General features: G+C 40.8%; 1 protein-coding gene across 1 annotated transcript; it reads left to right on the top strand.

Moving 5' to 3' along the window:
• The first annotated feature begins 125 nt into the window (after positions 1-125).
• Positions 126-12,403, top strand: dnttip1 (deoxynucleotidyltransferase terminal interacting protein 1). Its single transcript, XM_014168170.3, has 13 exons — positions 126-514; positions 898-968; positions 1,472-1,568; positions 5,430-5,528; positions 5,628-5,696; positions 6,332-6,385; positions 6,484-6,545; positions 6,810-6,855; positions 7,098-7,156; positions 7,323-7,383; positions 9,899-9,970; positions 11,090-11,145; positions 11,400-12,403. Exons 1-13 carry the CDS (start codon positions 437-439, stop codon positions 11,512-11,514), a joined length of 939 nt encoding a protein of 312 aa, XP_014023645.1. The 5' UTR covers positions 126-436; the 3' UTR covers positions 11,515-12,403.
• The last annotated feature ends 416 nt before the right edge of the window (positions 12,404-12,819 follow it).

Below are 12,819 nucleotides of genomic sequence, written 5' to 3'. Positions count from 1 at the left end.
CGGCTGCAATGGTTCAAAGCCTTCGTCTCGCGGACACGCCCACGTAGCTTCTACGCCTGCGCTAAATACATGTTTCTACCTCCCGTGCAATAGATGGCGGTAAAGAGTTCACTTTGGTTTCTTGAAAAACACCCTGGCTCTTTAAAACAACAGTGTGGTTAGAAAAGAGGTTAATGGTTTCTTTTGAATGCTAGAATATTCTGTTAAAAAAAAGAATACTCAGGAAGTAATTTGCCAGCGCGCTTTTAAATAAGCATTTGGATCGTTTTAGCCTGTTTTAATAAAAATAATCAGACAATACGTAAGCCCAATTTGAGCATTGCACACTAATGTAACAACCTCGTCAAAAGGGATAAAAAAATAGTTGTCCTGGTCGCCGTCGCTTGGATCAATCATCACACTTCATCCAGCCAGATTCCAAAAGGGCTGTTGCCAAATGGGTGCCCATCGAGGCGAGGGACGGAGGGACTGGCTTCAACAAGATGCTGTTGAACAGCCGCCCATACAAACTATGGTGAGCTCTGAGCATGCATTAAAATTGCTAAATTATTACCGTTACGAAGTGTGATTCCTACACAATTAACGTTACATAGCTATGTTACGAGAAACAATGTTAACGACTGAATGTGACATTTCGCGGATTGACCGCTCGAGCTCATTCCGATCGTGCCTGGAAGTGATGAGGTGGCGCGGTCGTTTTAACTATCAGCTAGTTGACAAGTTCAGCAAGTTATAGTTGTCATTCAAATGTATATCTAACATTTCAAATGTCACTTAACATAGGGGAATGTGTAAAAATCGGAAAAGTAGTTGTCGACACACCCTAATTCATGTGATGGGAATGGGATGATGACTCAGCTGGCATTAAATGACTGGGCGTCCTTTGGCCTCTTCCAGAATCCCTGGAACATCATGATAAAACATAGACAGGTCTACCGCCGGGGCAGACGCTCACAGATGACCATGAGGTAAGTTGACTGACTGTTAAAGGGATAGTAAACCAACAAAAACACATTTGAGTATTGTTAGTCTGCTTTTAAAGACATGCTCCTAAACTTTGGCAATTACTTCGTTTTTTTTGTTTTTTTTTTTTACCTCCCGCTTTGAGCTGGGTGTGTCAATGTGTAGTTCATACATGCATCATCTATGAGAATAATTACTGTCTTACCTCAATTAGCCACGAAAGCCCAAGTTTTAAAAGCGACTGTTTTTCTGGAAGATGTACTGCAGTATTTTTCCCCACATCGATTTCAACCAATGAGCAATCAGCCCCTCGACATATGAGTGACAGCTAGCAAGATGCACACGATGCACTAACAGGAGAATCTGTTTGTTACAAAACCAAATATTGTGCTTGTGTAATATTGTCAAGTTAGAGCAGAAACTGTGATGAGATGTGTTTTGTTGAGTGACTTTCCAGACCGATTATACACAAGGTGTGCTATAGCTGGTAGTGTCATTGTGCATCTAGCTACACAGACCCTGTTATATCCATGGACCTCTTGCGAACAGTTCTACAGCCCAGCTTCAATGAGGACATTATGGGAGTCTTCAGAAAATACATGAAGGTGAGTCTGCTGTATATACATCCCTTTTCTGGGGGGGTGCTTATAAACTCAGCAAAAAAAGAAACGTCCTCTCACTGTCAACTGCATTTATTTTCAGCAAACTTAACATGTGTAAACATTTGTATGAACATAACAAGATTCAACAACTGAGACATAAACTGAACAAGTTCCACAGACATGTGACTAACAGAAATGGAATAATGTGTCCCTGAATAAAGGGGGGGTCAAAATCAAAAGTAATAAACGTTATATTTCCATGGAAATACATGGGTTGCCTTGAGAAATACCCCGCCCCCCCCCCATAGTGATTGACTATCGATGATCGCTATGGGGCGCAATCGGGCGATGTAGGCTTGTACACAATCGCCCATCCTTACACACACACACCCTCTCTCTGTGTGGTTACAGTACGCTAACGTATTCAATGGTTTTAGGAACAGCAGTAACATCAGGCAGGATTTAGGCTAATCTTGGGTGCAATTATCACGTTCCCGCACTGGCTGACTGTGTGGAGGCTCATTTATTTAATGTTACATTAGCCTACATGATACACTAGTAAAGTAATAAAATAAATAGCTGTCGGCTATATTAGCCACGACTTACCATTCTTTGTGCAGCTTCAAATGTAGAACAAAGTTGGAAATTGTGGCGCCTCCGTCTGTAATTGTCTTCCAGCATGTTTTGCAAGTTGCAATCCGTTTTTTGTTGATACAGCGTCGTCTTTATATCCGAAAAGAATCATTTTGGGTGATAATCATAATCATCTTTCCAAGGGCTCCATCTGAATTCACCCGCTGATGTTCCTCTGCACTGCCACGCACAACTTTTTCTCAGCTGGCACAATTTGATTGGCTGCTGTCCGATTCAAACTGTAATCCATTAAATGAAGAGTTTGAGGCTCAAGTACAAGTCAAGTCACGAGTCATTGGTGTTAAAGTCAAAGTCGAGTTGCAATTCATCATATTTGTGACTGACTTGAGTCCAAGTCATGTGACTCGAGTCCACACCTCTGATACCACCCCTTTGCGGTACCACCCCTACCGCAAATTAACTTTTAACAAGGCACACCTGTTAATTGAAATGCATTCCAGGTGACTACCTCATGAAGCTGGTTGAGAGAATGCCAAGAGTGTGCAAAGCTCTCATCATGGCAAAGGATGCCTTCTTTGAAGAATCTCAAATAGAAAATATATTTTGATTTGTTTAACACTTTTTTTGGTTACTACACGATTCCATATGTGTTATTTCATAGTTTTGATGTCTTCACTATTATTCCACAATGTAGAAAATAGTAAAAATAAAGAAAAACCCTTGAATGAATATGTGTGTCCAAACTTTTGACTGGTACTGTACATACATATATACAGTAGGGGGAAAAAGTATTTGATCCCCTGCTGATTTTGTACGTTTGCCCACTTACAAAGAAATGATCAGTCTATAATTTTAATAGTAGGTTTATATGAACAGTGAGAGACAGACTAACAACAAAAAAATCCAGAAAAACGCATGTCAAAAATGTTATAAAATGATTTGCATTTTAATGAGGGAAATAAGTATTTGACCCCTCTGCAAAACATGACTTAGTACTTGGTGGCAAAACCCTTGTTGGCAATCACAGAGGTCAGACGTTTCTTGTAGTTGGCCACCATTTTTGCACACATCTCAGGAGGGATTTTGTCCCACTCCTCTTTGCAGATCTTCTACAAGTCATTAAGGTTTCGAGGCTGACGTTTGGCAACTCGAACCTTCAACTCCCTCCACAGATTTTCTATGAGATTAAGGTCTGGAGATTTGGATATAGGTCCTGGCCACTCCAGGACCTTAATGTGCTTCTTCTTGAGCCACTCCTTTGTTGCCTTGGCCGTGTGTTTTGGGTCATTGTCATGCTGGAATACCCATCCACGACCCATTTTCAATGCCCTGGCTGAGGGAAGGAGGTTCTCACCCAAGATTTGACGGTACATGGCCCCGTCCATTGTCCCTTTGATGCGGTGAAGTTGTCCTGTCCCCTTAGCAGAAAAACACCCCCAAAGCATAATGTTTCCACCTCCATGTTTGACGGTGGAGATGGTGTTCTTGGGGTCATAGGCAGCATTCCTCCTCCTCCTCCTCCAAACACGGCGAGTTGAGTTGATGCCAAAGAGCTCCATTTTGGTCTCATCTAACCACAACACTTTCACCAGTTGTCCTCTGTGTCATTCAGATGTTCATTGACAAACTTCAGACGTGCATGTATATGTATTCTTGAGCAGGGGGACCTTGCGGGCGCTGCAGGATTTCAGTCCTTCACGGCGTAGTGTGTTACCAATTGTTTTCTTGGTGACTATGGTCCCAGCTGCCTTGAGATCATTGACAAGATCCTCCCGTGTAGTTCTGGGCTGATTCCTCACCGTTCTCATGATCATTGCAACTCCACAAGGTGAGATCTTGCATGGAGCCCCAGTCTGAGGGATATTGACAGTTCTTTTGTGTTTCTTCCATTTGCGAATAATCGCACCAACTGTTGTCACCTTCTCACCAAGCTGCTTGGCGATGGTCTTGTAGCCCATTCCAGCCTTGTGTAGGTCTACAATCTTGTCCCTGACATCCTTGGAGAGCTCTTTGGTCTTGGCCATGGTGGAGAGTTTGGAATCTGATTGATTGCTTCTGTGGACAGGTGTCTTTTTTACAGGTAACAAGCTGCGGTTAGGAGCACTCCCTTTAAGAGTGTGCTCCTAATCTCAGGTCGTTACCTGTAATAAAGACACCTGGGAGCCAGAAATCTTTCTTATTGAGAGGGGGTCAAATACTTATTTCCCTCATTAAAATGCTAATCAATTTATAACATTTTTGACATGCGTTTTTCTGGATATTTTTGTTGTTATTCTGTCTCTCACTGTTCAAATGAACCTACCATTAAAATTATAGACTGATCCTTTCTTTGTCAGTGGGCAAACGTACAAAATCAGCAGGGGATCAAATACTTTTATCCCCCACTGTACATACATACAGTCAGGTCCATAATTATTGGCACCCTTGATCAAGATGAGGAAAAGAATACTGTATAACATAATGCAAATACTGAGATATGTGTGCTCCAAAAAAATGGGGAAATTATATTTTCTACTAACAAGGAATATATTTTGTTTGGCAAGTAGTAAACACATCTAAAAAAAGATAGGAGTCGAAATTATTGACACCCCTATTTTAAATACTCTAGCACCCTCATTATTGGCACCCCTGTTTTCAATACTTTCGCACCCGCCTCATTATTGGCACCCCTGTTTACAATACTTTGACACACCTCATTATTGGCACCCATGTTTTCAATACTCCAGCACCCTCCTCATTATTGGCACCTCTGTTTTCAATACTTTAGCACCCTCCTCAGCCACCTGTTAGAGGTAACCAGGTTTTGGGCTAAAATGTCCTGGTACTTGGTCACGTTAATGATGTTGACCTTAACAAAAGCCCCAGGACGAGTGGAAGTAAAATAGCCCCATAACGTACAAGACCCACCACCATATTTTACCGTAAGTATGAGGTACTTTTCTCCGTATGCTTCCAAACCCACCACTGGTGTGTAGCCAAAGATGTCATCTGATCATAGCACCGATTCCAGTCCAAGCACCAACGCCTTTTATCAAACTCCAGGCAGTGCTGTGGTCAAATTACATGAAAATAGAGTTCTCAGCAGTCCATAAGTACAGACGAAGAAGATCAAGAATGTGGAAAGATTCTGTATGGAGGAATGGTCTATAATCCCTTCCAATGTGCTCTCTAATCTCATAAAATGAAAAGGCCTCTGTTGTTATCCTCAAACGGGTAAGGTGCTGGAGTACTGAAAACGGGTGCGAATCTTTTTTTCTTTCTTTGCAACAGTTTTTCGAGAAAGCAGCCAGCAACGTGAAGGAGAACTTCGAAGAGGACGTCCAGACCGAGCAGCTGATCCGAGAAGTCTGCAGAAACTGCTTGGAAAATGTAAGATGCCAACTAAACGTGTTTCAAGAAGTGTCACTGTTTCGGTTCTGTGGTTAATGCACAGAGACATCTATGAGTAATGTTCCTCTCCATGGTCAGGCCAAACAGCTCTTCTCAGACGGGGAGAAATCGGCAGTGGCAAGACCCGGCCCTGAGCCTCCAGTCAAGGTAAAGGAAGATTTTAAATGAGTGAAGATCATGATGGCTCTTTCTCAATCCATCTTTCCTCACATTCCTCTTTCTTTACCTCAAAGTGCATTGGAGGGGAGGGTAGGAACCTTGGCCCTTCTCCTCCAATATGGTTTAGAAGGAGGCGAGGAGATAGGATGTGAGATATATTGCAGAAAGACTCATCTAGAATGAGTCCAAGTCTCATATAACTTAAATGTAGTTGTCATCATAAGGGAAGTTGCAGATTTTAAGTGAACGTGACACTGATTTACGCTTTCAAAAAGGGATGTTGTGGCGCAACGGTCTAAGGCACTGCGTCTCATTTCATCCCAGGCTGTATCACAACCTGCTGTGATTGGGAGTCCCGTAGGGCGGCGCACAATTGGCCCAGTGTCGTCCGAGTTTTGGCCGTCTTTGTAAATAAGAATTTGTTCTTAACTGACTTGCCTAGTTAAATGAAGGTAAAATTAAAACCAAAATAAAGTGAGGATGCCGGCTAGAAGTATGAGTGTTTTCCTCATTGCATTAGTCTTATTGCCTCCACATCTTGAATGAAGTTCTTGGAGGGAAAATAAGGATATAATGCTATCGCTGTCTCTCCCACTTCAGCGACAATATCTCTTTTCTTGCAGCGGGTGAAACCAGAGGATGAGTCCAGTCAAAGAACCAGTCCTGTTCCAAAGAAGGTAAACTAGTCTGCCCTTCTTGTAGAATAAACCTTCATCAAAAAATAATAAACCCAAAACGCAGAGTAACTGACAATATGGCAATGTCTTTTTTCCAGCGGAAAGGGCGCATGACAGCTCCTGTCGGTTCCTATGTCAAGCCTACTATGTATAGTAATGTGTGAGTATGCGCTCCTGTTCGACAACACGTGTTTTCACCTTGCTGTCAGTGAGCAGTTGTTTTCATTGTCAAAACCTACATGTAAAATCACTGCTGCATGAATGCTCAAACTCTTATTCACATGCAAGTGATGCTACTTAGTCAAGTTAAATAAAGGTGAAATAAAAAATTGTCGTCCCATATTTCTTCAATGGAAATCTAGATTAATGTGAATATTTATCATGTATGATGTAAAATGCTGTGATCCATATGCATGTTCTCTAGGCCTAAGCCCAAGACATCAGAGTCCGTAAAGCGTGAAGGACCAAAGGTAAGAGTTTATATGTTATTGCTTCTATTAATTATATGATAATGGCTGAATGCAATAGTCATTTATCAATTATACAATGCACTTATAACAAGTTTCCCTCGTGCATTCTAGCATCTTTAAAGATCAAAAACTATTTTTTGGGTGAAATCAACATAATAATTTTTTATTTATTTTTTCATTCTGTTCCATGGATTTGAGTATCATACATTTTCCCTATATAATACAATGTTTTCATATTCTAGTGGGACCCTTCCAGACTCAATGAAGGGAGCACATTTGTTCTTGGGTCCAGAGCAAATAAGTAAGTGGAAATTGGAAGTTGAGTATTAACAATGTTTCATTGACTCACACACAAAAAAAAGATAATTAACTTGAGTTACATGGGGGCGTGGTCCAACAACTGTCTTCATCTACGTTGTTTGTATCTTATGTTCCTAATGAAACCTGAAATCCCTGCTTCATTGTAGGGCTTTAGGAATGGGTGGCACCAGAGGAAGGATTTACATCAAACATGCTGACCTCTTCAAGGTAACTCTCTCAATTCAATTTAAGGGCTTTATTGGCATGGGAAACATATGTTAACATTGCCAATGCAAGTGAAGTAGATAATAAACAAAAGTGAAATAAACAAAAATTAACAGTGAACATTACACCCACAAAAGTTCCAAAATAAAAAAGACTTTGCAGATATCATGTTATGCGCAAATAGTTAAAGTACAAAAGGGAAAATAAATAAACATAAATATGGGTTCTAGTTTCCTCTGGTTTTTTTTGTTATTTCTTTCCAAAAAAGTCAAGTGATTTTCTTTTCGTTTTCTCATGATTTGGTTGGGTCTAATTGTGTTGCTCGCTCGCTCGCTCTCTCTCTCTCGCTTTATCTCTCTTGCTCTCTCTCTCAGGTGATAATAAATGCAGGATGTACATGTGGTTGTATATCAAACAGTTGTAAATAAATGAATTTGCTCTGCATCATCTAGAAGGTTTAATAAGCACTAAATGCAGAATCCAAATCGATATACACTAATTGTAAAAAGATATATACATGTGTCGGTACACTGAAAAGAGCATAACCAGTAGAAAACATTGACTTAAAGCATCAACTCCAATTTAATCCTGCCATTATAGATAAACAAGCTCACTTCAGTTTGATTGAACATTTCGATATACACAAAAGTATGTGGACACCCCTTCAAATGACTGGATTCGGCTATTTCAGCCACACCCGTTGCCATGCAATCTCCATAGGTAAACATTGGCATGAGAAGGGCCTTACTGAAGAGCTCAGTGACTTTCAATGTGGCACTGACATAGGATGCCACCTTTCCGACTCTGGAGCAGTGGAAACGTGTTCTCTGGCGTTATGAATCACGCTTCACCATCTGGCAGTCCGACGGACGAATCTGGGTTTGGCAGATGCCAGGAGAACGCTACCTGCCCGACTGCATAGTGCCAACTGTAAAGTTTGGTGGAAGAGGAATAATGGTCTGGGGTTGTTTTTCATGGTTCGGGCTAGGCCCCTTAGTTCCAGTGAAGGGAAATCTTAATGCTACAGCATACAATGACATCCTAGACGATTCTGTGCTTCCAACTTTGTGGCAACAGTTTGGGGAAGGCCCTTTCCTGTTAAAGCATGACAATGTCCCCGTGCACAAAGCAAGGTCAATACAGAAATTGTTTGTCGAGATCGGTGTGGACGAACTTGACTGGCTTGCACAGAGCCCTGACCTCAACGCCATCGTACACCTTTGGAATGAATTGGTATGCCGACTGCCAGCCAGGCCTAATCGCCCAACATCAGTGCCCAACCTCACTAATGCTCTTGTAGTTGAATGGAAGCAAGTCCCCGCAGCAAGTCCCCGCAGCAATATTCCAACATCTAGGGGAAAGCCTTCCCAGAAGAGTGGAGGCTGTTATAGCAGCAAAGGGGGGGCCAACTCTATATTAATGCCCATGATTTTATAAATGAGATGTTCAACGAGCAGGTGTCCACATACTTTTGGTCATGTAGTGCATGTTGGCTGGCATTTCCATGTCAGAATCATTCCGTCTTCATTTGGATGTACGTAGGGATCCTGTTGCGGATCTCCTATGGCATATACCCTTAGGTAGGTTCTGTGGAAAGCACACATTCTCAGCAAACAAATAATCCAACTCAAAAACCACCCTTTGGACATCTGGGCAGCAGTCATAATCGGCTGGAAAAAAGCTTCTGCACAGCCAAGGTCTGCTATCTCTTCAGCTTGATAGGTGACCTACAGGTAACTGCCAAAATAATGGAAACACTTGAGGAAATGAAGGTTCTGATGGTGTGGAGTGCATTTTCCAAGCATGGTTTAGAGGGCAGGGTAAACCCCAAGAAATACACAGCCATTCTGAGAGATCAGCTATGGTGAATAATTTATATTCTGATGGGAGTGGTCTCTTCCAGGGGCACGAGTGGTCAAGGAATTGTTTGATGAGCATAAAAAAAATCTAAACCATATGCCCTGCCGTCTGTCACCAGATGTCAACCCAACTGAACACTATGGAAGATTCTGGAGCCTTTTCCACCACCTTCAACGAAACACTAAATTATGGAATTTCTCGTGGAAGAATGATGTCGCATCACTCCAATAGAGTTTCAGACACTTGTAGCATCTATGCCAAGGTGCATTGAAGCTGTTCTGGCTCAACACCATATTAAGACACTTCATGTTGGTGTTTCCTTTATTTGGCATTTACCTGTAGGTGGATGACCCCTTGTAATGTTTTATCTTATGGTTACACAACAACCTCTAAAAGTATGCAATATTTGTTTCATAAATTGTATTTCATTTGTACATTGGGAGCTAATAACTGAATTAAAGGAGCACATACAATTATATCAAAAAGTCAAAAATAAATGTGGAACCCGGAGTGGCCATGTTCTGTGACGGTTTCTTCACTGTCTGCTATATTATGCTAACCAACTTGTGAGTGAGATGACCATCCCATCTCCCCTACCATAAACCATTACAAAGCTTAGAGCAAAGTAATAAAATACTGTGTCTGTGTGTGTTTTCAGTATGCGGCCGATGCCCAGGACAAACACTGGTTGGCAGAGAGACAGCATATGAGAGCTACAGGTGGAAAGATGGTAAGAGCTCTGTATCCAACTCTAGCCTGGTCGCAGATCTCCAGCCTGGTCGCAGATCTCTAGATCTAAAGAATTGCTTTAGCCAAACTCCTCTGTCATGTTAGTTTTCATGCAGAGTAGGCTAAAGCAGAAACCGATCTTTTGTGGGCGACCTGACCAAATTCACATAGAAATGTGAGTTATAGATCTGTCATTCTCATTGAAAGCAAGTCTAAGTGGTAATTTCTATGCTTCCCATCCATAAGTTTAGCTTTGTGTCTTTTTACTTTCAGTTTTGTACACATCAGCTTCATACAGCTATAGGGTGTTCACCCATAACATTATTATTTCAATGTTAAAAAAATATATCCATTCAATATAGAATTGCATTAAAAAAAAACAATTGTCCAAACCCTATTTCTCTACCATATACAGTTCATAAGTTAGACTATTTACTCAGGGAATTTAGCATGATTAGAGTGAAAGTGGTCGCTGGTCAATAGAACTTTGTCAATGCTCCGCGGGCAGAACGGCTCTAACGTCAACTGACAAGCTAGCTAGTGGCTACAGGTTCCTGTGTGACAAAAATTGGGTTTTTCTAAGTGAAGTCTACCTTCTTATTTAATCAACACTGTTAAGTACTAGAGTATTAAAGTTATAATACTGACCCGGGATCAAACCGCAAACACTGCGACACCGCAAACACTGCGATGCAGTGCCTTAGACCACTGTGCCACTCGGTCGGGAGGCCCCTAATGTTATAATATTTAGAGACCAATCTAATGATTAGTTGAATTTGATTCATAATGGCATAGGGCAAAGAACTACGTTTAGACATTAATTTAGTAGCACCCTCTTAACCCTCATTTCACTACATTCTAGAGCAGTGAGTGAATGCCCATCAGCTTAAAATACAATATTTTTGATTATTGAAAAGATTGTAATGTGATCCTTTACACTATAAATTGCTTGTTTTATCACAAACTGAAATTAGGCGAAAATTATAGAATTTGAACAACCAGGTAATGGAGGAGAGATTTTTTTACATATTTGCACCTTTTAAAAACAAGTATGATATGCTAAATGTATGAACTAATGTAAGCTAATCTAACATGATCTAAACATTTTATAATTTTATAGGCCTATCTCCTTATTGAAGAGGATGTCCAGGACCTTTCTCTGAGTAATGATTACAAGTAAGGAAGATGTTTTGTTGGCCCCCATTTTATTCAACAAGTGTCAATTCATCTGTCATTGAATGGAGTATCTTCGATGGATATTCACTTCTTAAACCAGGCATGCCTAGCCTGGTCACCCCAGATAAATTGTCTATAGCCTACAGCTCAAATAGGTCCGGGATGACCAGGCTAAAATCAAGCATAAAGGGGGTTACACTGTTTTCAGGGTGAGATTATGATTCTGTTGTGTGTTTTTATTTTTATTTTCTAAGAGATTGCCCTGACCTGAAAATGACGCCAGTTGAGTTGAAGCCTTTCACAGTTCCCGGGTGGATGATTGAGAAGATGCAGAAGGCCATGGAGGTCCAGAGTTCAGGGAAGGAATAGAGTCCTAGTCTACCTCGGCAAATGGCACCCTATTCCCTAGCCTATATAATACATTACTGCTGACCAGAGCCCTGTTGGCCCTGGACATAGGTAGTGTACTAAAGGGAATAGGGTGCCATTTTGTGGGCGGCAGGTAGCCTAACGGTTAAAAGCATTGGGCCAGTAACTGAAAGGTCACTGGTTTGAATCCCTGAGCCGACTAGGTGAGAAATCTGTCAACGTGCCCTTGAGCAAGACACTTAGCCCTAATTTCTTCTGTAAGAGTCTGCTAAATGACTCAAATGTAAAATGTCCATTTCTGACACAGCCGTAGAAAACCACGGAAATAATGAATATATCAATCGTATCAAATCACGAGAGACTGTACAAGAGTGCCAATGTCTTTTCTGCCCGTGTGGCTTTGGATCTCATTGTATACAATTACAGATTTTTTTTTTTTTAATATATATTTTTTAAATGTAACCTTTATTTAACTAGCCAAGTCAGGAATTGATCAGTTCTATTTGATGAAGAAATGTTCCTCCCCCCCCTTTTTAATTTTATTTTTAACCAATCCCTACAGTACTCTAATTGTTAAAGGGGCTCTATGGCAGCCTATGGCCCCTTGGTAATAGAACGGTTCTTGGGGCCAGGGGGGGTGCCTCCCCCCACATTGAATATAAGGAGTTCTATAAAGAGTTACTGTTCTTGTAAAATCAGTCATTTTGTTTTCCCATCTTGAACTGTATTCTCAATTTTATATTGTAATATGTTTCTACAATGTCAGGTGCTTTGATGTCATTGTACTTCATGGCATACAGACCATGAACTTTTAGACCATATACTTTTTTCCCTAGTGAAGACGTGAATCAACCTTATTCACTTAGAAATAAAGGTTTTGATTTGTCTATGTCTGATTTATTAAGTATGTTTGTCAGAACGTTTTCATTGTATCTACAGCCATTCTATTCAAATATCCCTTGTATGTCTACCTTTTTATATGGTTTATTGCGTTAAAATAATGACGCGAATGTGTGAGATATTTTAACGTACAGGCTCTATCGTCACCTCACCTCTTCCATAATAGTGTAGGTAAATATATATTGTGACATGTTTACATTTTAAAATTGACTACAAAAATGTGCTTGTTGGTCTCAATTTAAGGTTCGGGGTAGGCACACGGCTAGCGGTATTAGTATCGTTAGGTTTTAAGAATATACATTGTAGAAATTGGCGCGGTTTAGCCATAATTATGACTGGCCGACCTACAATTGCTCATGCCGCGTTTAAGTGCTAATTGGAACTATAAAACTAAAAAAAAAAGTT

This window comes from Salmo salar, chromosome 22 (assembly GCF_965601325.2).
Source record: "Salmo salar chromosome 22, fSalSal1, whole genome shotgun sequence".
NCBI classification, from domain to species: domain Eukaryota; kingdom Metazoa; phylum Chordata; class Actinopteri; order Salmoniformes; family Salmonidae; genus Salmo; species Salmo salar.
This window is presented reverse-complemented; position numbering and strand designations above follow the sequence as displayed.